Source organism: Hemiscyllium ocellatum, chromosome 9 (assembly GCF_020745735.1).
Source record: "Hemiscyllium ocellatum isolate sHemOce1 chromosome 9, sHemOce1.pat.X.cur, whole genome shotgun sequence".
NCBI classification, from domain to species: domain Eukaryota; kingdom Metazoa; phylum Chordata; class Chondrichthyes; order Orectolobiformes; family Hemiscylliidae; genus Hemiscyllium; species Hemiscyllium ocellatum.
Genome location: NC_083409.1, coordinates 48,236,801 through 48,256,303, shown reverse-complemented (window position 1 = coordinate 48,256,303; position 19,503 = coordinate 48,236,801). Strand labels below are relative to the sequence as shown.

At 41.8% G+C, this 19,503-nt stretch overlaps 1 protein-coding gene across 8 annotated transcripts in view; it reads right to left on the bottom strand.

The window, feature by feature from the left end:
- Positions 1-19,503, bottom strand: part of LOC132819011 (single-stranded DNA-binding protein 3) — a 195,420-nt gene that overhangs the window by 33,532 nt on the left and 142,385 nt on the right. For 4 of the 8 annotated variants that reach the window (XM_060830250.1, XM_060830251.1, XM_060830252.1 and 1 more), the window contains exons 5-7: positions 15,613-15,702; positions 7,978-8,058; positions 2,269-2,328 (exon numbers count right to left, since the gene is read on the bottom strand). In XM_060830250.1, the coding sequence (XP_060686233.1) occupies positions 2,269-2,328; positions 7,978-8,058; positions 15,613-15,702 (231 nt within the window). The remainder of the gene's footprint in view (positions 1-2,268; positions 2,329-7,977; positions 8,059-15,612; positions 15,703-19,503) is intronic. The other 4 variants (XM_060830253.1, XM_060830255.1, XM_060830256.1 and 1 more) reach the window with 1 other exon arrangement.

Genomic DNA, 19,503 nt, shown 5'->3' with positions numbered 1-19,503 from the left:
TACAGACGCAACATGGGTTCATGAAGGACAGGTCATGCTTTACAAATCCTTTGCAATTCTATGAAGTCATTTCACAAGGTGGACAACAGGGACTCAGTGAATGTGGTGTACCTAGATTTCCAAAAGACAAGGATGCATGGCGGTAGGGCTAGAATATTAGCAAGCATACAGGATTGGTTGACTGACAGGAAGCAAAGAGTGAGGATAAATGAGTGTTGCTCTGGCTGGCAATCAGTGACTAGTGGTGTGCCTCAGGGATCGGTGTTGGGACAATAATTATTTACAACTTATATAGATGGTTTGGAGTTGAGGACCATGTGTACGGTGTCAAAATTTGCTGATGACACTCAGATGACTGGCAGAGCAAAATGTGCAGAGGACTGTGAAACTTTGCAGAGGAACAGAGGTACATAGAGTGAGTGGACAAAGGTCTGGCAGATGGAATACAAATGTTAACAAATGTGAAATCGTACGTTTTGGTAGGCGTAACCACAAAATAGATTACTACTTGAATGGTAAAAGTTGCAGCATGCTGAATTGCAGAAGGACCTGGGTGTCCTTGTGCATGAATCACAGAAGGTTGGTCTGCAAGTACAAGTGATTAGGAAGGCAAATGGAATTCTGTCCTTCATTGCTAAAGGGGTCGAGTTTAAAAGCAGAGGGCTAATGTTACAACTGTACAAGGTGCTGTTGAGGCCACACCTGGAGTACGGCATGCAGATTTGGTCTCCTTGCTTAAGGAAGAAAGTAGTGGCAGTGGAGGTTCACAAGGTTGATTTTGGAGTTGAGGGGGTTGGCTTACGAGGAATGGCTGAGTACACTGGGATTATATTTATTGGAATTTAGAAGAATGTGGAAGGATCTTATAGAAATAAATAAAATTATGAAGGGAATCAATAAAACAGAAATAGAGAGGATGTTTCTACTGGTAGGTGAAACTAGGATAAGAGGGCATGGCCTCAAGATTAGAGGAAGCAGGTTTAAAACTGAACTAAGAAGGAACTTCTTCACCCAGAGGGTTGTAAATATGGAATTCCTTGCCCAGGGAAGTAGTTGATGCTACTTCAGTAATCCGTTTTAAAGCTGAGATAGATACTTTTTTGAAATATAAAGGAATTAAGGGATATGGTGAAAATGCTGGGAAATAGAGTGGGTCCACAAAAAGATAAGCCTTTATCTTAATGAATGGCAGAATAGGCTCGAAGGGCTGAATGGCCTACTCTTCCTCCCAGTTCTTATGTTCTGAAGTGTCCCAGATATTGAAATTCAGATGGGGAACTAATGACACTAATCTCTAAACTAAACAGCTCTATCTTTACAAATCTGACATTTAAACCAACTGAGGTTATAACTCAATATTTGCAGAAGAAATGCTATGAAAAAAATTGCACAGTTGGTTTGACAACAAACACAACACAGCTCATGTTTAATACACTTTTGAATAAAATGGCAACATTTCATTATTATTTAAAAGTTAGGAATAGTGGATCGCCAAAACGCTGAGGCATCCATAGCCACAGATTTCTAAAATATAAAAGCAATCAGCAAAAAAGAGAGTGGAATAGAGTGGAATGTCAACCTTTACATCTTGAGGACCAGAGCACTGGTAAGATAAAATTCTATGACCCACCACAAGTTCTGGTTAGACTACATCTGGAGGAGTATTGTGCAAAGTCTGTCAGCAACTTTGGCTGTGTTTGGCTTGGAAGAAACACAACACACATTGAAATTATTCCCAAAATCCAACAGAGATAAGGACATGTGAACTTCACATGCATTCCTTTGAGAACAGGTAGTTAAGGGATAATTTGACCCCAAGGTTTAGGATTTGAAAACAAAACAAAATGACAGAACAGATAGAGAGAAACTTTTCTGCCAACAATTGGAGTTTAGGCTAAGAACAACCTGAAAGACAGCCAAGTCATTTAAGAGACAAGCCAAGGAATATTTCTGCATGCAAGTGAAACAGAGTGGTGAAAATATCAAATCTATTCTCACAAGTACGAGATTATAGCTCAATTGATAACTTTACACTTGAGATTGTTAGGTTTTTGAGAGACAAAATATAAAAGGGTATGTAGTAAAGAATGGTGGATGAAATTAAATCAATCCCACTCGTGAAGTTTTAAAACAGGCAAAAGGGGTTGAATTACCTACTCTTCTTCCAAACTTTCTTTCACTCACTCAGTATTAAACAATCTTAACAAGCCAGTTAGCTAAATACAGTTAGCACCATTGTGGCAGTGAGAGAAACAGTTGGTACAGTACCTGGCTTCCCATTCTGATAGGGGGCCTTGGACCTCCTGCGTATCGCGGTGACATAAAAGGCTGCAATTACACAGAATTGGTTAAGTCTCCAATCAGCTAAACTTCTAACAGTACGTTCTTAAGTAAATCAAAGTTGAAAACCTGTAAACTCCTGCAATATTAAATAAATTACCAAAGTGAAAGCAAAGTGACCTGGCACTTTGAGGTACGATATCACATCAAACACTTTGAATTCCTTAACTTGTTGTGTGATCAGCACAATTTGCTACCCAAGTGGTATGATTCCGCATAAAAGGCCACGGAGAAAATGAAAATAGAGACTGAGTGATATGACTTGTAGGAATAAATTACTTGAGAGCGAACCCATGGTTGCATATTGGATCTGGACCAAAATTATGACGACTTTGTGGCGTCATTGAAAGGAAAATCGTAATTCACTTTTTAAACGTGCTTTGCTTTTAACTATGTGTTGCTGGAAAAGCGCAGCAGGTCAGGCAGCATCCCAAGGAGCAGGAGAACCAATGTTTCGGGCATGAGCCCTTCTTCAGTAATGAGGGAAGTGTGTCCAGCAGGCTGAGATAAAAGGTAGGGAGGAGGGACTTGGGGGAGGGGCGTTGGAAATGCGATAGGTGGAAGGAGGTCAAGGTAAGGGTGATAGGCCGGAGAGGTCAGGAAGAAGATTGCAGGTTAGGAAGGCGGTGCTGAGTTCGAGAGATTTGACTGAGACAAGGTGGGGGGAGGGGAAATGAGGAAACTGGAGAAATCAGAGTTCATCCCTTGTGGTTGGAGGGTTCCTAGGCAGAAGATAAGGTGCCCTTCCTCCAGCTGTCGTGTTGCTATGGTCTGGCGATGGAGGAGTCCAAGGACCTGCATGTCCTTGGTGGAGTGGGAGGGGGAGTTGAAGTGTTGAGCCACGGGGTGGTTGGATTGGTTGGTCCGGGTGTCCTAGAGGCGTTCTCTGAAACGTTCCGCAAGTAGGCGGCCTGTCTTCCCAATATAGAGGAGGCCACATCGGGTGCAGCGGATGCAGTAAATGGTGTGTGTGAAGGTGCAAGTGAATTTGTGGCGGATATGGAAGGATTACTTGGGGGTTCGGAGGGAAGTAGGGGGGGGGGGCCCCAAGCTTTGCATTTCTTGCGGTTGCAGGGGAAGGTGCCGGGAGTGGAGGTTGGGTTGGTGGGTGGTGTGAGACCTGACGACGGAGTCACGGAGGGAGTGGTCTTTTTGGAATGCTGATAGGGGAGGAGAGGGAAATATATCTCTGGTGGTGGGGTCCGTTTGGAGGTGGTGGAAATGATGGCGGATGATATGATGTATATGGAGGTTGGTGGGGTGGTAGGTGAAGACCAGTGGGGTTCTGTCCAGGTGGCGATTGGAGGGTCGGGGCTCAACGGCGGAGGAGCGGGAAGTGGAGGAGATGCGATGGAGGGCATCGTCGATCACGTCTGGGGGGAAATTGCGGTCTTTGAAGGAGGAGGCCATCTGGGTTGTACGGTATTGGAACTGGTCCTCCAGGGAGCAGATGTGGCGGAGACGAAGGAATTGGGAATGTGGGATGGCGTTTTTACAGGGAGCAGGGTTGGGGGGGGGGGGGGGGGGGGGGGTCAAAGGTGGGGGGGTACCAGTGTAGCTGCAGAAGATGGACTGTTCCACATATCCTACGAAGAGGCAGGCATTGCTGGGACCCATGCCGGTGCCCATGGCTACTCCTTTGGTTTGGAGGAAGTGGGAGGATTGTAAAGAGAAGTTGTTCAGGGTGAGGACCAGTTCAGTCAGTCGAAGGAGGGTGTCAGTGGAGGGATACTGGTTGGTGCGGCGGGAAAGGAAGAAGCGGAGGGCTTTGAGTCCTTTGTGATGGGGGATGGAGGTGTACAGGGACTGGATGTCCATGGTGAAGATAAGGCGTTGGGGACTGGGGAAGCGAAAATCATGGAGGAGGTGGGGGGCATGGGTGCTGTCCCGAACATAGGTGGGGATTTCTTGGACTAAGGGGGACAGGACCATGTCGAGGTATGCATGGGAGTTGCCATGGGCACCGGCATGGGTCCCAGCAATGCCTGCCTCTTCGTAGGATATGTGGAACAGTCCATCTTCCGCAGCTACTCTGGCACTACCCCCCACCTTTTCCTCCGCTACATCGATGACTGTATCGGCGCTGCTCGTGCTCCCACGAGGAGGTTGAACAGTTCATCCACTTTACCAACACCTTCCATCCCGACCTCAAATTTACCTGGACAGTCTCAGACTCCTCCCTCCCCTTCCTAGACCTTTTCATTCCTATCTCGGACGACCAAATCAACACGGACATTTATTATAAACCGACCGACTCCCACAGCTACCTAGACTACATCTCCAGCACCCCCCACCCTGCTCCCTGTAAAAACGCCATCCCATATTCCCAATTCCTTCGTCTCTGCAGTTCCAATACCGTACAACCCAGATGGCCTCCTCCTTCAAAGACCACAATTTCCCCCCAGACGTGATCGATGATACTCTCCACCGCATCTCCTCCACTTCCCGCTCCTCCGCCCTTGAGCCCCAACCCTCCAATTGTCACCAGGGCAGAACCCCACTGGTCCTCACCTACCACCCCACCAACCTCCATATACATCGTATCATCCGCTGTCATTTCCGCCACCTCCAAACAGACCCCACCACCAGAGATATATTTCCCTCCCCTCCCCTATCAGCATTCCGAAAAGACCACTCCCTCCGTGACTCCCTCATCAAGTCCACACCCGCCACCAACCCAACCTCCACTCCTGGCACCTTCCCCTGCAACCACAAGAAATGCAAAATTTGCGCCCACACCTCCCCCCTTACTTCCCTCCGAGACCCCAAGTAATCCTTCCATATCCGCCACAAATTCACCTGCACCTCCACACACATCATTTACTGCATCCGCTGCACCCGATGCGGCCTCCTCTATACTGGGGAGACAGGCCACCTACTTGCGGAATGTTTCAGAGAATACCTCTGGGACACCTGGACCCCAACCCAACCACCCTGTGGCTCAACACTTCAACTCCCCCTCCCACTCCACCAAGGACATGCAGTTCCTTGGACTCCTCCATCGCCAGACCATAACAACACGGCGGCTGGAGAAAGAGCGCCTCATCTTCCGCCTAGGAATCCTCCAATCACAAGAGATGAACTCAGATATCTCCAGTTTCCTCATTTCCCCTCCCCCCCACCTTGTCTCAGTCAAATCCCTCGAACTCAGCACCGCCCTCCTAACCTGCAATCTTCTTCCTGACCTCTCCGCCCCCACCCCCACTCCGGCCTATCACCCTCACCTTGACCTCCTTCCACCTATCGCATTTCCAACGCCCCGCCCCCAAGTCCCTCCTCCCTACCTTTTATCTCAGCCTGCTGGACACATTTCCCTCATTTCTGAAGAAGGGCTCATGCCCAAAACGTCGAATTTCCTGTTCCTTGGATGCTGCCTGACCTGCTGCGTTTTTCCAGCAACACATTTTCAGCTCTGATCTCAAGCATCTGCAGTCCTCACTTTCTCCTTTGCTTTTAACTATCTCAATTTCCCTTGAAATGCCCTGATGTAAGCACCACAAAGAAAGCTGTCTGACTGGATATTGTACGCTCACACTCAATTTCCCTGATCCTCCCAAAAAAAAAATGGGGAATTGGGGGTGGTGATGGTGGTGCTTGTAGCTTTAACTTTGAACAACCTTGATTCATATAGTAGCAAACTGGTTGCGATAATTAAACAATGCACTACATTGTCAATTGTCAGGCGTGCTCAAAAACAGTAAAACAGTTCACACATTGATTTCTGGCAAATTAAGGCATCTGCCACTGTTGAGAAGCCGCTGCTGCTGAAGCTAAACTTTGGGATGTTCAGATCAGTAAAGTTGCAAAGGTCAACAATGAAACTCCGTATCAGTTCAGTTACAAAGAACTTGCCTTACTTTACAAATCTGAAATGCAAACTAAGCAATTTTACAAATATATTTAAATAGATATTTACAAACATTTCCTCTCAATAAGTAAAGCTACAATAAATCTAAACAAAACCAAAAAATACTGAGAATACTGGAAATCTTAGGCTCGCAAAAAGAAAAAAATCTAATTCAGAGGCTCCCCATTAAATATGTGATATATCCACTTATGCACTAAATTCCTGCATACCATTGGCCAAGATCGACAGTTATACAGTCAATCAATTTTCTTGAATTTTTGCAAACAGACAACCATCTCCCAGAAAGAGAAGGGGAATTTGGAAACAACGCAGACTTCTCTTGGCCACCTCTTATTGGCTAGTTTGTTGCAGCCAGAGGACAAAGGAAGAAAGGAAGAAAAAATATCAAATTTGGATTTCTTGCTGGAATAAAGGAAAAAAAACCTATTTGTAATCACCAATAATTTAGGACATTAAGTTTTTGCATCATAAAATTGTATTTATATACAGGTCATCAGGAGTATTAATGGCTTCTCGTCTGACTCGTATTTAAAGGATTCAACACAAGTTAAATGTATACAATTTTGCAGGCAATGATTTCTCAATATAATGGACTCTGACTGAGGAACTTGGTTGGAAAGTGTGTGATGACATTCTTCAACACTGCAGAGTAAGGCGATGTAACAATCTGTAAGAATGCTATGAACAGGAATTGCACATTTTATATCGACACATGTACACACAGACATATACACATACCAATAACGTAACTCAGCTGTCAACATTTCAAACACACGTATTTTTGGAACACAGTTACAAAGAAATGACAATGTTCACAGGTCCAGTATCAAGGCAGTGATCTACTCACTAAGCTGAGTACATAGGAAAGTAATTGCAATCACAGAAGGAAAAATTATAGAAAGGCTAATCGGATTATCCCAGGAGTGAACCTTCCTAACTCCCATGGATCATTCTGTCTTGACCAACAGGTCATTACTGTTCAAAAACAAAAAGTATTTGCCCCCTTCTGTCTGCAGTTGCACATGTTCCCATGATGCTAACATGCCAGACTGACTTAACATAACCAAGTTTAAGACAAGGGCTTCACCCTGCCCAATGGCTCAGTGAATAAATGCACCGTACAGGATGATACTGAACCAAGTGGACTACTAAGTCCAAGGTTTAGGTTATGGACCGTGCCAAGGCAAAGCATCAGTGGGTTGTTTTTGAGGGGTTGCATTTTGGGGGAAGAGGGGGAAAGAGGAGAAAGCGGAGGTGATATTAAAAAAGATGTTATGAGGCAAGGTTGGGAGACTGGAGATCGATCAGCATTCCTGCTTTGCATTGGCTGTTGTGGAGAAGCATGTGCATTCTATAATAGATGGCAAGGCAGGGCGGGGCAGGGCAGTTCAGAGCTTGACTGTGATGCCTTCCAGAGGCAAACAACCTCTTCACATTCACTAAGGATCAGAATGGCCAATCAGCAGATTATCGAAGAGGAACCAATACTATATAACCACATCACGTGCATGCCTTCAGGAGAAAGTAGGAGAGCAATGGGGAAGAAAACCTGATTTTTTTTAAAAAAGCAGGTGGTGTGGGCTGATAAAAGGCAAAAAAAATCCATCTAATTTAAAAGACCTTTAATTGGAAGTTTCACTTCTGGGGACAACCTGATTAGGAGTCTCGTACGTAAGATGACAGCAAGCAAAGTCAAATCATTAGTCGAATGTTGAAACTCTCGCCCTTTTTGAATTAAATGAACCCAAGCAATTGCACCAGCTCATTACCTGATTGTGGGGTCCCATCATGTTGTTAGGATTGTGAGGAGGCGGCTGTGTATGTGGCGAGGGCTGAGAACCTGGGGGTCCCTGCGAGAGGTTAGAGAGCAGAGGAGGGGGGTTATAGCGTCAGCGCATCAAGTTGTAGAAGGCTCGGAGAACCGCAGAGCCACTCAAAGATTTTTTTTAAAAAAAAGAAGTGTAACAGCTGTTGCAGACCTTCCATGTTTGTGCTTTCAACAAGTGTTAGTGTCTAGGCTGCTGCCAGCGACAATGTAGTTTGTTACCACGAGCAATTTTCTTAATTAACAGACATTAATTAGCCATTTAGCATTTCTGCAAAGCAGCTTTACCAAACATGAGTACCACTGTGATAAATAGTACTGATTAGAGGATGCCCTAATTAACAGCAACGAGCAAGAGAGAAAATGAAATTACGCAAATTAAAAGGGAGTGGAAGTTAATGAAGCCGGAATGCATTTGCACCTGTAGTTCTTTTGTGTTGGTGAGAATGGAACACACTACAGAATTTACATCTCATCATTTCATTAAAAGACTCCTGTTGAAACGCAGTAAATAAAGCTTTTGGACCAATTAGTTCGAGACTGAGCCAACCACTTCCATTTCTTGACTGACAAGGAGCAGCTTCACAGCAAGTCACTACACTTGCTGGCAGGTTCAACATCTTAAAAAAATTCTGCAATTCAAGTTTTACATCTTAAAACTTTTTTGAACAGAAGGGAAAGAGGCAGAGAAATCAAGACCGAAAAGAATACTCCTCCCTCACCTGGCCAATTAAATTGTTTTCAGCTTGCGCACAACCATGAAGTTGTTTAAAAAAAAAGAACATGTTCCACAGAAATGGGAGCAATCAATGACTGCAAGCTTCCACCACCTTCAACAAATACCTTAACATTGCACTGCTTCACGTTAATTCATCAGGAGTACTCCGATAATTAGATGCCGAAAGGAAACCTGTCCCTTCTCCTCCTCCTGGGACATGATTCCTTGAAGTAAACCTGACATGCCCTTTAATCCTACAGTTTGACAACACCCAGTTCTGTCCTGTCCACACTTTCCATCAAGAGCCCTACAAAACACTCATAAGCATAAGTCTGGCAATCCTCTCCCTTCAAGTTCAGTGTTGCCACTTTTTATCAGTGTACAACTTCTGCCCAAACTGAGGTCAACCACATCAGCAGAGGCCTGTGACAGAGCTTAGCATTTTCCTTATCTGTATGCCTCAGTGTCACAAACACAAGAGGTGGTGCATTTACTCACTGAACCAGGTGGTTTGTTTGTTTTTAAAGAAAGTGAATATTTGACTTATTGTAGTGTAATGGGGAAAGCCCACTTAGAAAGAACAAGAGGGACTAACATGTTTCCAAAGAAAGGGTACTAGTTATTTGAAGGAAAGACTTCCTAATTAAAAGCATTCGGATTAAAAAGTCAATTTCTCTCATCCCACCAAGATAAACAAGTTTGAACCAAACAAACTACAACATACATTGTTTGATATGTAATCCTCTTCAAAGTTCAAAATATTTCTTTCCTAAAATATTTATTTTGAGGAATATTCAAAGAGTCATTCTTTGAGGCAGATCACAAACCTATTTCTCCAATCTATGCACAGTATTGGTTATGCGCCAAGTCAACATATTCATGTAAGGATTCAATGACTGACAGCTCCAATAAACTTGAAGACATATATGCAAGAGCTACTCTCAACATTAACGTATCTCTGCAAGCATTTGAAGAAACCCATAAAACACGAACTCCCATGAAATCCAAGACCTTGCAAAACCTTCCAATTGGCAGCAATTTCTCAGGCATGAATCAAAACCTCACGCCACTGTGACCTCTTGCACTAATGCTTCTGACAAGTATTTCCCGGATAATGTAACTGCAGATGCAGCATCAAAGTAAACATTTCAACAAACATCACATCCTCCAGAAAACTCACCATGCCGGGGTGGGAGGGCCCAGCTGTCTGCACAACAAAAGCATTTTTAAAAACTCTGGCTCTCCACTTCCTCAAAGCCTCCCTAGAGATGCTGTATTCAAACACTCAGCACCGCACCTCCACAGATCAACTGAGAAACAGGATGCATATGAGACCAGCAGATTTTAGAAGGAATGCAACTGGTTTCAGATTACAAGTGCATTCAAAATTAAATAAATTAAAGACAATCTATTTCTAAAATAAACCTATCCATGTATCTACAAGTTAAGCCAATTTTCCAGTTTGGAATATTGGAATGGGTGTGTATGTGCGCGCGCGTGTGTGGGGAAGGGGAAGAGGAAGATTGGTGGGGGTGGGGGCATGATCGGCAACATGTTCAGAAAGTGATGGACGAGTGGAAACTGAACTCATGACCTCACCATTTTGAAACTAGCTCAGAGCCTAATTTTGAACAAAGTACAGCATAATCTTGCCCATGTAGGAGCCGGGGCACATGGCAAAATGTAAACAATGACCCAGCATGCAGCACAATACAGATACGAACCTGCATACATGGTATTAACATTGACAATGTAGAAACAGCCCTGCACATGATATTAAACAGACAACACAACGTACATGTAGCCCTGTGTTTGCAGTATTAACTCAATTTGGACATTTGTGTCAGTCTTATTAGGTGCATTATAGTCAGAGTATGGTCAGAGTACAGTTGAAAGGGGCTCCAAGTTTGTACCATATCATAAACAGATTGATGCTTACATAAACTCATAACAATTAACATCTTGTTCATGTTTAATTATGGCTCTATTTTGAAGAATGTAAAGTGCCTGAAAAATCATCAGATATGATTACAGTGATATAGAATTGCATTCAGTGATTTCATTTTATTTTCATTATTAAATAGAATTTCAGTATGCCCTCCTGCAGACATTCTGTCAAAGCATGTCTAAATCATTGACATTGGTGGCAATAATCAGCATCAGCATATTTTGGTCCTGTGCGCTCTGGTATTGTGGTACATTTTGCGGCAACTGCAGCACATACAAACTAAAACACGAGAATCACATTAGTAAAAAGTGCAAACACGCATGTGGCAGTGGACCATCAAATCTTTGCGTTGGCAATGGAATAATCTAATCTAACTAACCCATCGTTCCCTTCCTACTGTGCATGCAAGGTGTATATTACTCAATATTGTATCTAATACATCCTTCCACGAACACCACTTTGGAAACATTCAGATTGGTGCAAAATCTCACCAGGATAGGCACAAATTTAGATAATGTATCTATTGTTCACTTCTTAGCAGTGCATCAAAAACCACTAGGGGGCAGTGTTGGCATATGAGCCTTGCTGCTTTGTTATTCAACGTGCTGCAGACTAACTGCTGATGCATAGCAAACACAGCAGTGGACATTGATTTATGAGCAACTTTCCATTTCATCAGTGGAGGTTCAAACTCTGCATGGCTAGTTTCCATAGGAAAGAGAAAATCCAATTGCTGCAGTCTAAAACTTTCCAAATTCCAACAAAACAAATATAAATCTCCCATCAATTATTCTATACAAAACATATACCACAGACATTAGAAATGCCATAACTTCATAGTTCACTATCTTTAAAACAAGGAGAGATTAAATAATTAGATTTACCATGCAAATCTGGAAAATGAGCATTGTCATGATCCAATGGGGTGTGTGTGTGTGTGTGTGTGTGTGTGTGTGTGTGTGTGTTGGGGTGGGGGGGGGGGGAAGAAGATAGAGATGATAATACCAATCAACACCAGTTGGGGTGGGCGGAGGTGGTTCTTTCAGGGCTCCCACTGCTATCACTATTAGTTATGCTATTGGAAGGTGCATTTATGCACATGTCAAGTATATCAACTGAAGGCTTAAATGCCTACAATGCCCTGACACAGAAGAACTCGCCAAGTTTGACTATCTGGGTTCATAAATGACAAGTGGCCTCTTCAGTGATGTAATGTAGAACTGTCAATGCTTTGCAGCTCATTGGTGACAGCACATAGGGGACAGCAAAGCCAGTTTCAGTGTTCTGGAGTAGCGAGGAACCAACCCACAAATGCATGCAACAGCCAAACTTCTATCTTTGATTCTAAAGATGCTCAAAACAAAAACAATGCTCAAAACAGAGCATCAATTCAAAACCCACAGTGGCTCACTGATTGAATGCACTACCAAACAAGCTGTTAGGTTCGTCGCATTTGGAATTGGTCAGTTTCCATGCTCTGTTTGCCCAAGTTGATTGTACGTAAGCTGAAACATTGGTGCAACAACTCGCCCTGAGGTAATGATCAAGGCAGAACACTGTCTGCTCTCTAATATCACTATCTAATAGCTATAGAAAGAATGAGAATATAAACTAATTTATTCTGCTGTGAGACTACACAAAAGAGAGTCAAGAGGTGAAAAGAAGTTACTCTCGGGCAGAAATTGGTTAAATCATCACACACAAATTAGTTCAAGGTTCAAAACATTGTCATTTTACAAAAACGATCTATGGTGAATTGCTGTGTAAATTACAATGGGAACAACCAATGTAAACTTTACATGCTTCAATTATATCATAGTGTTGCAGCATCTCCACTGGCAGGATGGTGTGAATGAGTTTACACAAGCAGGTTTCATTATAAACATTGATGGAGATTATACTGAAAAAAGTGCACAAATGCAAAATGCCTAATTATTTCCAGAGAGAAAAATGTGCAAGGTCATGACCTGTACAATCCCCAAATTGTTGAAAAGCTTGTCAACATTTATCACCCAAACTCATATGGAAATGCCCTGAGTCAATGGAAGAACATTCCTGCATGAATCAGCATCTCTAGGAGATGGAAGAATCTAAAATTGCATTCTTTGGTTATCATGCAGTTATAATGAATAAAACTGCATCCACACGGAAATCTTCTCTCAAGTCACCATTAAAACCACTCTTCACCACTCTTAAATCCTCTGGAAAAAAGTCTTCAGGAAAGTATACAGCAGTGACAATGGGTGAGGGAAACTAAATTTCCCTCCCCACAAGGAACCTCCCTGCATCTGTGTTGAGTAGCTAAAGATGAAGATCAGAACTGTGCAACCATTCTCTTTGCGTACTCCATATTAACAATATAATCCACTAGTTCACGTAGTCCATAAGTGCACAATGTAGACAATTCACACTTAGATTTACACAAATGTGAAGATTATTACCCTGTAACAAGTCTATTAATCTCAAGAATTGCCTCAGTATTTAGCATTTGTATGGCACCTTTTATGAATGCAGGATATCCAGAAGTGCCTTCCATCAATATGGTTGCTTTGGGGCATAATCACACTGGTAATTTTAATAACATTGTTCATAGTATAACACTATGATCTCTCTTGAACACTAAAGAATTTTTTACTATTTCTCTTGCACATCCATTGGTTTAAAATTTTAGGAATAATTTTAGTGGGTCCCAGTCTGGGGTTTATGGAATTTCTTACCCCAAGTGAGATTAATACAAATTTACATATTTCCTGTGCTTGCATAATTAACACATCTGCCTGCTGGCTTTGTGCTGAATGTCATTTTTCCTTTTCCATTATGTGGCCCTATTAAACCTGCTCTCTGGTGAGTTGACTGCGTGTTTGTTATAAAATCCTCCTGAGGTTCTGACATGATGCCTATCACAACAAGCAGCATCTATTCCTTCAAACGTCATTTGGCAATGATAAAGGACACAGCTAAAAGCTGTATAAGAGGCTAATTAAAATTTCCTATTCGAGGAAAAAAAATCTTTAACAAACTTAACCCAGTCTACACAAGGTGATGTAACTGTTATCACAAAGCATTTTACTTCCTAAATACTCTTGTCTTTTTATTCCATTTCTGCAGAAGATTTCAATAAAATATCAGAGTTGAGGAGCTCCAAGCAGAAGGATCACAGAATTTGGGATTCTCATTCTTAAAGCAGTGAAAATTTACAGCAGATTTAAAGAGGCGTTCAATGCCATAAAGCATTTTGACAGGACTATAGAAGTAAATGTTTCTGCTAATATGAGAGTTAGTAACCAGAGGTCACAGATCTAAGTTACTGGGCTAAACAATCTCTGGGATAAAGCAATTCTTGCAAATATCAATATACAGATTAAAAGGGTGGGAGATACATGTTGAATTATAAATTTTAAGGCTGTCTGATATTTAAGTATAAAGAAAGAAGTTGGTGTGGCTGTGGGGAAGCAAAGAATGAATTGGATCAATCCAGTAATAATTGGAAGAGATCCTTCAAAGGCCAGCAGGAAGCATGATGGACTGAAACAGCCTCTCAGTACTGTAGGACTGAGATTTTCTCAAGATTCAGACATATGGAAGAACAGAATTCCACAGACATTGCTGTTTTTCATCAACTCATCCAAATTTTTGGGGGGAGAGCAAGCAAGAGAGAGATAACAGAGTGAGAAGTAGCAGAAGTAGTGATGGGAAAGAGGGGAAATGAACAGCGAAATTTTAGATTATTCAATTTTATGAACAATGAATAGCAAATACAGTCAACTATTCTCATTCCTAATGCTGTTGCTGTGTGTACCTGTTTCAATGAACCAAAGAATTTTCACAATTATTCATGCTTGATATACCCATAATTCCTGAATGGAAAATTAAAAATCAGCCAGCACTGAACCACACACAAGCGATCGATCATATATTTCTTCACCACAGACATTAAAACCCTTTGGAATTGACCATACAAGGAGTACATCCCTATACCACAACCAAGATTGCATTTTAAAACAACAGCCAAAAAATTCAAGGGTTCTTTCTCTGATTCATCAGTCACTGTCCCTGATAAAAGATTCTCATGTGGAATTTGTTAAACGAAAATCAGTGCGCAGTCAACTTTAGGTGGATGACTTAAATCTAACTGCACCTTTGGAGAATATTTCTGATTCTTGGAGACAGGATTTATAGACAAAAGAATGAAAAAGCACTTTTAAAAGCTGGAGATTCGGCGTTGTGAATATTCAACTCTGAACATGGGATCATGTATCTTGGGTTTCTCTGCCAGTCTCCAATACATTTCACTTTGGTCTGTGATACATACACTGTAGGGGGTTTGTGATACAATGGCAAGTGTCCCCGCCTCTGAGCCAGGAGCTCCCAGTTTTGAGTCCAAATCCAAGACTAGGCCATGGGAGACGTGTTTATTATGGGATTGATTTTCAGTCTGTAAATCCATTCAATCTGGCTACGACAAGCAGGAACAGAGAGAAAGTCTCCTGGTCAATGATGTTTGAAGCAGAGTGACACCCCACACCTTGTAGGCTCTAGTGACCAGTTAGAAACCTATTCTGGAAAGCCTTGCCTACGGAAGTAGCCATAAATGCATGCTTTGTCTGCCTCGTATCACTACAGGCAAGAAATGCTTCAAAGTCAGAGTCTACATAAATCTTGGAAAGAAATAATGAGTTACACACAACTCACCATCTCCTGTGCACATCAACCCGCAGCCAGTGTACCAACCAATCTTAAAATCTACTTGGGGTAGTGGAGAGGTTGTAATCCTTCCTATAGCCCCAACACTCAGAATTCACAAAATGCGAAGGAAATAGGTCTCATACATTAACTGAAACTTTTTATAAATCTGATTCACTAAGGAAAAATCAATTCAAAACAGTTTCAAGAAAGGATGATAATCTTTGTACCTGAAAGAAGCCTGGAGGAATGGGGCCTCCTGGCATCCCATCATTTGGAGGAATGTTTCCAAGTACAGGACTTGGCGCTGCAGCTGCACTCTGTAAGAAAGAAAAACACACTAAGGTTACAAATGGACAGTTTCTTACCCTCTCAGCCCGCCTATAGGCAGATTGTCTGCCAAATGCCAAATTTGCAATGCTGGTCCCACTGGGAATCTGTGGCAGCATTGTACCGGATTCATTTTCTTTGTTCAAACTTTCAAATGGCAACCTCTTCCCTTTATTTCATCCTTAAAATCTTCACATCATGCTTCCAATTCTTCTGAAGTACACCTCATACCTTCACTGTAAAAGAACAGCCATTCTGGTGTTCAAATTTGGTTGTCAAATAGCCAGTGGAGACTACAATCAGGAACATCAGAACTGAACCTGTCCATGGGGGAATTTTCCAGTAGGGGTCACTGGAGAGTAATCAGTGGGAACCCAGAGTGATTTTTCACATCTTAGCACAGAAAAGGGTTCAAATGTGGGACATCTGTGGCCTATACAATTCATTACCACACCAAGTGGTCTCCTTACAAAAAGGAAAGAGATAAATTTGAATCTAATTTACCACAGTTCAGTTCTACATTGCTTTGCAAGCTCAACATCCACTGATCCATTAGCATTAAATTACAGTACTTCCACGTGAAAAACTGGTCCTCTCTCTCACACCATGTTGTAAATATCAATTTTTACTCTGATCCTCTTTACAAGCCTCTTGGTGTATTGAAAACAATAGTTTCTTCTCTCCTCACTCCTCAACTGCAGAATATTATTTACCTCCTGAAGACCCTCCCAGATTCCATACATGTTTGACTAGTAACCTGGCTCTTACGTCTCTCCCTGGTGTGATTTGACGAAAGGTAGACTGTCCAGTACTGGGATAGCTCAAAAACATAGTAACTTGAGAGAATGAAGGAGCACAGTCAATAATCTGTGAAGTTGCAACTCTAACACATCACTGCCATGTTTTCTTAATAACTCAATCAAAGAAATTTCATCTATGCCTTCACGTTTCGCTCGACATCTCTTGGTACCTTGTTCAGCCTGGCAACAAAAAAAGAATTCTCTGTTTTGATTGACCTTGGAATAAACAATAATTATGAGTATGAACAATGTCAGCAGAGGGTCAAGGAGCTTGTGGGTTCAAGTACCACTCTGGAGCTTCACAAAGAAAATATGTATTGATGCTCCAGCTGAGAAGTGAATTGGAGGCCCATAATCTGCCCCTCAGTGCAAAAGATACAAAGGAATTACTTTGAAGAGCGGCCAGGGAACTAACTCGAGTGCCCAAGCCAACATTTGTCCCACAATCAACACCACTAAAGCAGATGATCTGGCCTTTATCACACTGTTACTTGCAGGAGCTTCTTGTGTACAAGTTAGTTGCTGCATTTCCTAAATGACAAATGTGCCCACAGTTCTAAAATTCCTTAATTAGCTGAAACATGATTTGGGTCATCTCGTGGTTGTGAGAGGCAGAATGAAAAATGTAAGTCGTTCCACACCGCCCCCCCCCCCCCCCCCAAAGTGTAAGCACCACTTAACTTCCTTATTTGCACTACAGACGAACTTAATTTCCACCATTCTCAAATTTCCAGTTTACTTGAGCAATATTAACATGTTGGACCGAAGGGTCTGTTTCCGTGCTGTACACCTCTATGACTATGTCATTAGAATGACATTCATATTGCTGGGTGATTGGCTAATGATACAGTTCCATTTCCAACAGGAAACATACAGCTTATTATCAGATGCTGTTCCTGATCAATCTTCAATCCTAATCCACTGCCTGAACGTACACAAGTAGGAAGGGCATATCAAAGATTAGCCTTTGGCTTTGATAACTTCAGCAGTCAAATGACTTGTTGGCATGAAGAATGATCGGTTGGGTAAAGTTCACAACGTTTGTTAATAGCACATGGGAAACAGCACCGTTAGCAGACAAGAAAGAAACTGCAGAAAAAAGACTTGCACACGGTCTGATGGCCTGTCATGGCTGACCCCAACAGATGTTGGTGCATATACTTGGGCTCAAGAGGAGAGCTGGTATCAACTTTGCAATAAAATAATTTGAATTTTTTCCTAATCAAGTTACAGTTATCTAATGCACTCAAATTTCACACAAAAGGATTGTCAATTGCTCTAAAAGAAAAAAAACCTTTGCTAGCAGCATAATTTTACAACTGGGAGACAGATTTGCTCCTCAATTGACTTTTATTAAATAAAACTAAGCTGGTCAGCAGCATTATTTCTTTTTAAGCAATAAAGGAACATGGTGAATGCAATGCAATTATTCTAAATCTACACAATTTCAATCCATAACTTTTAAATTCAGAGGGCTTTAAATTCACAATATAAATGCCTTAGTTTTGACGGATTTGATTAATTACCTTATCATTCTCCCCCCACCCCCACTGTTGCTTTGGTTTAAAATCAGAACTAAACCATCAGTAATTTAAAACAGAGACCCAAGTGGACAGAAACAAGTCAGTATAATAAAAACGCATTAGAATTTGGTGTTGGTGGAAGAGGAGAGAGTAAAATCAAGAGACCAAATGATGTAATCATATACGACAGACCAGGGTCATAAGAAACCAGATGCAAGGCGTTTTGCTGGAATAGTGGTGGGCTGGTGGACAAGAGGGGATTTACCAGTTCCATTAAAAGATGGCTGGAAACAGCATTTTCTTCATCCATCCATCCATCCAAGGGTGATTGCCCTCATGAGACCAAACTAATCTTTTGAAAAAAATGGACCCCACTCTCAGTGGGTGAGATTTCTGAAGGATCATGACCATGACACTTAAATTAAGGAAGAAAAGTAAATTTTATGTCCAGCAACTCTGGTCATGACAGCTTCAGAATCTATTTCACGGGAATGTCATTCGGGGCTAACAACTTTGATTTCCAAAATCCTAATCAGTGTACTGCTAGAGAAATGTGCAACTGTGAAAATAGACATCGTAGCAGAAGCATCTATCTTCAGGACAGGTGGGATGAGAATTTGCAGAGGATAGAAAATGGAAGAATAATGAAATGATTAGTCTCCTGTTCTGACTAACCATATGTGAAAGAAAGTACAAAACTGGATCACAGTTTACAAAAATACTCAAACCTTCACTGAAGTCAAAAATAGAAGTAATAGTAGATTATGTCTGGTTGATAATTAAAAATAAATTTTTCCTTTCAAAACATTCAACAGTCAAGAATTCAATGTATAATAACTTATAACATTACAAACAGTACCTAACTGACTAGGATATATTTGCTACAATCTTATTTATTGGTCAAGGGTGTTCAGAAGAACAGAGTTCCTTCATCATTATTCAGGAACTCTCACATATTTAAAATATTGACAGGAGATTGAACTGAACTTGGTCTGTCTCAATAACAATCAACTAGGCTACTAACCAACATTACAGAAGAAAATCAGCCACTCGGACAAGATTCTAATTCTTCATAATGGGGCACTAAGTCAACCAGAAACCATCAGGTGGAAGTGAGAGTTTGGGAGATATCAGAGAAATATTGTAGAAGCCTAAATTTCACACTGAACCAGTGTAAGATTTTGAAGCTCCAATGCACCCTTACTCACTACTGTACGTGGAGGCAACATGTATGAGTCAACATGAGAGTCACAACTGAACTGACTTCCGCTGCCTCAAATGGATTTCCAAGATATTGAAGGGCAATTCCTCCAAATACCCTACTGGACGGAAAATCCAATGCACTGACCTTAAACTGAGATTTTACATTTCATACTTTTGATACCACCTTAACCCTCATACCATAAAGACCATAAGACATAGGAGTGGAAGTAAGGCCATAAAACCAGTTGTTCAATGACTCCTTCCC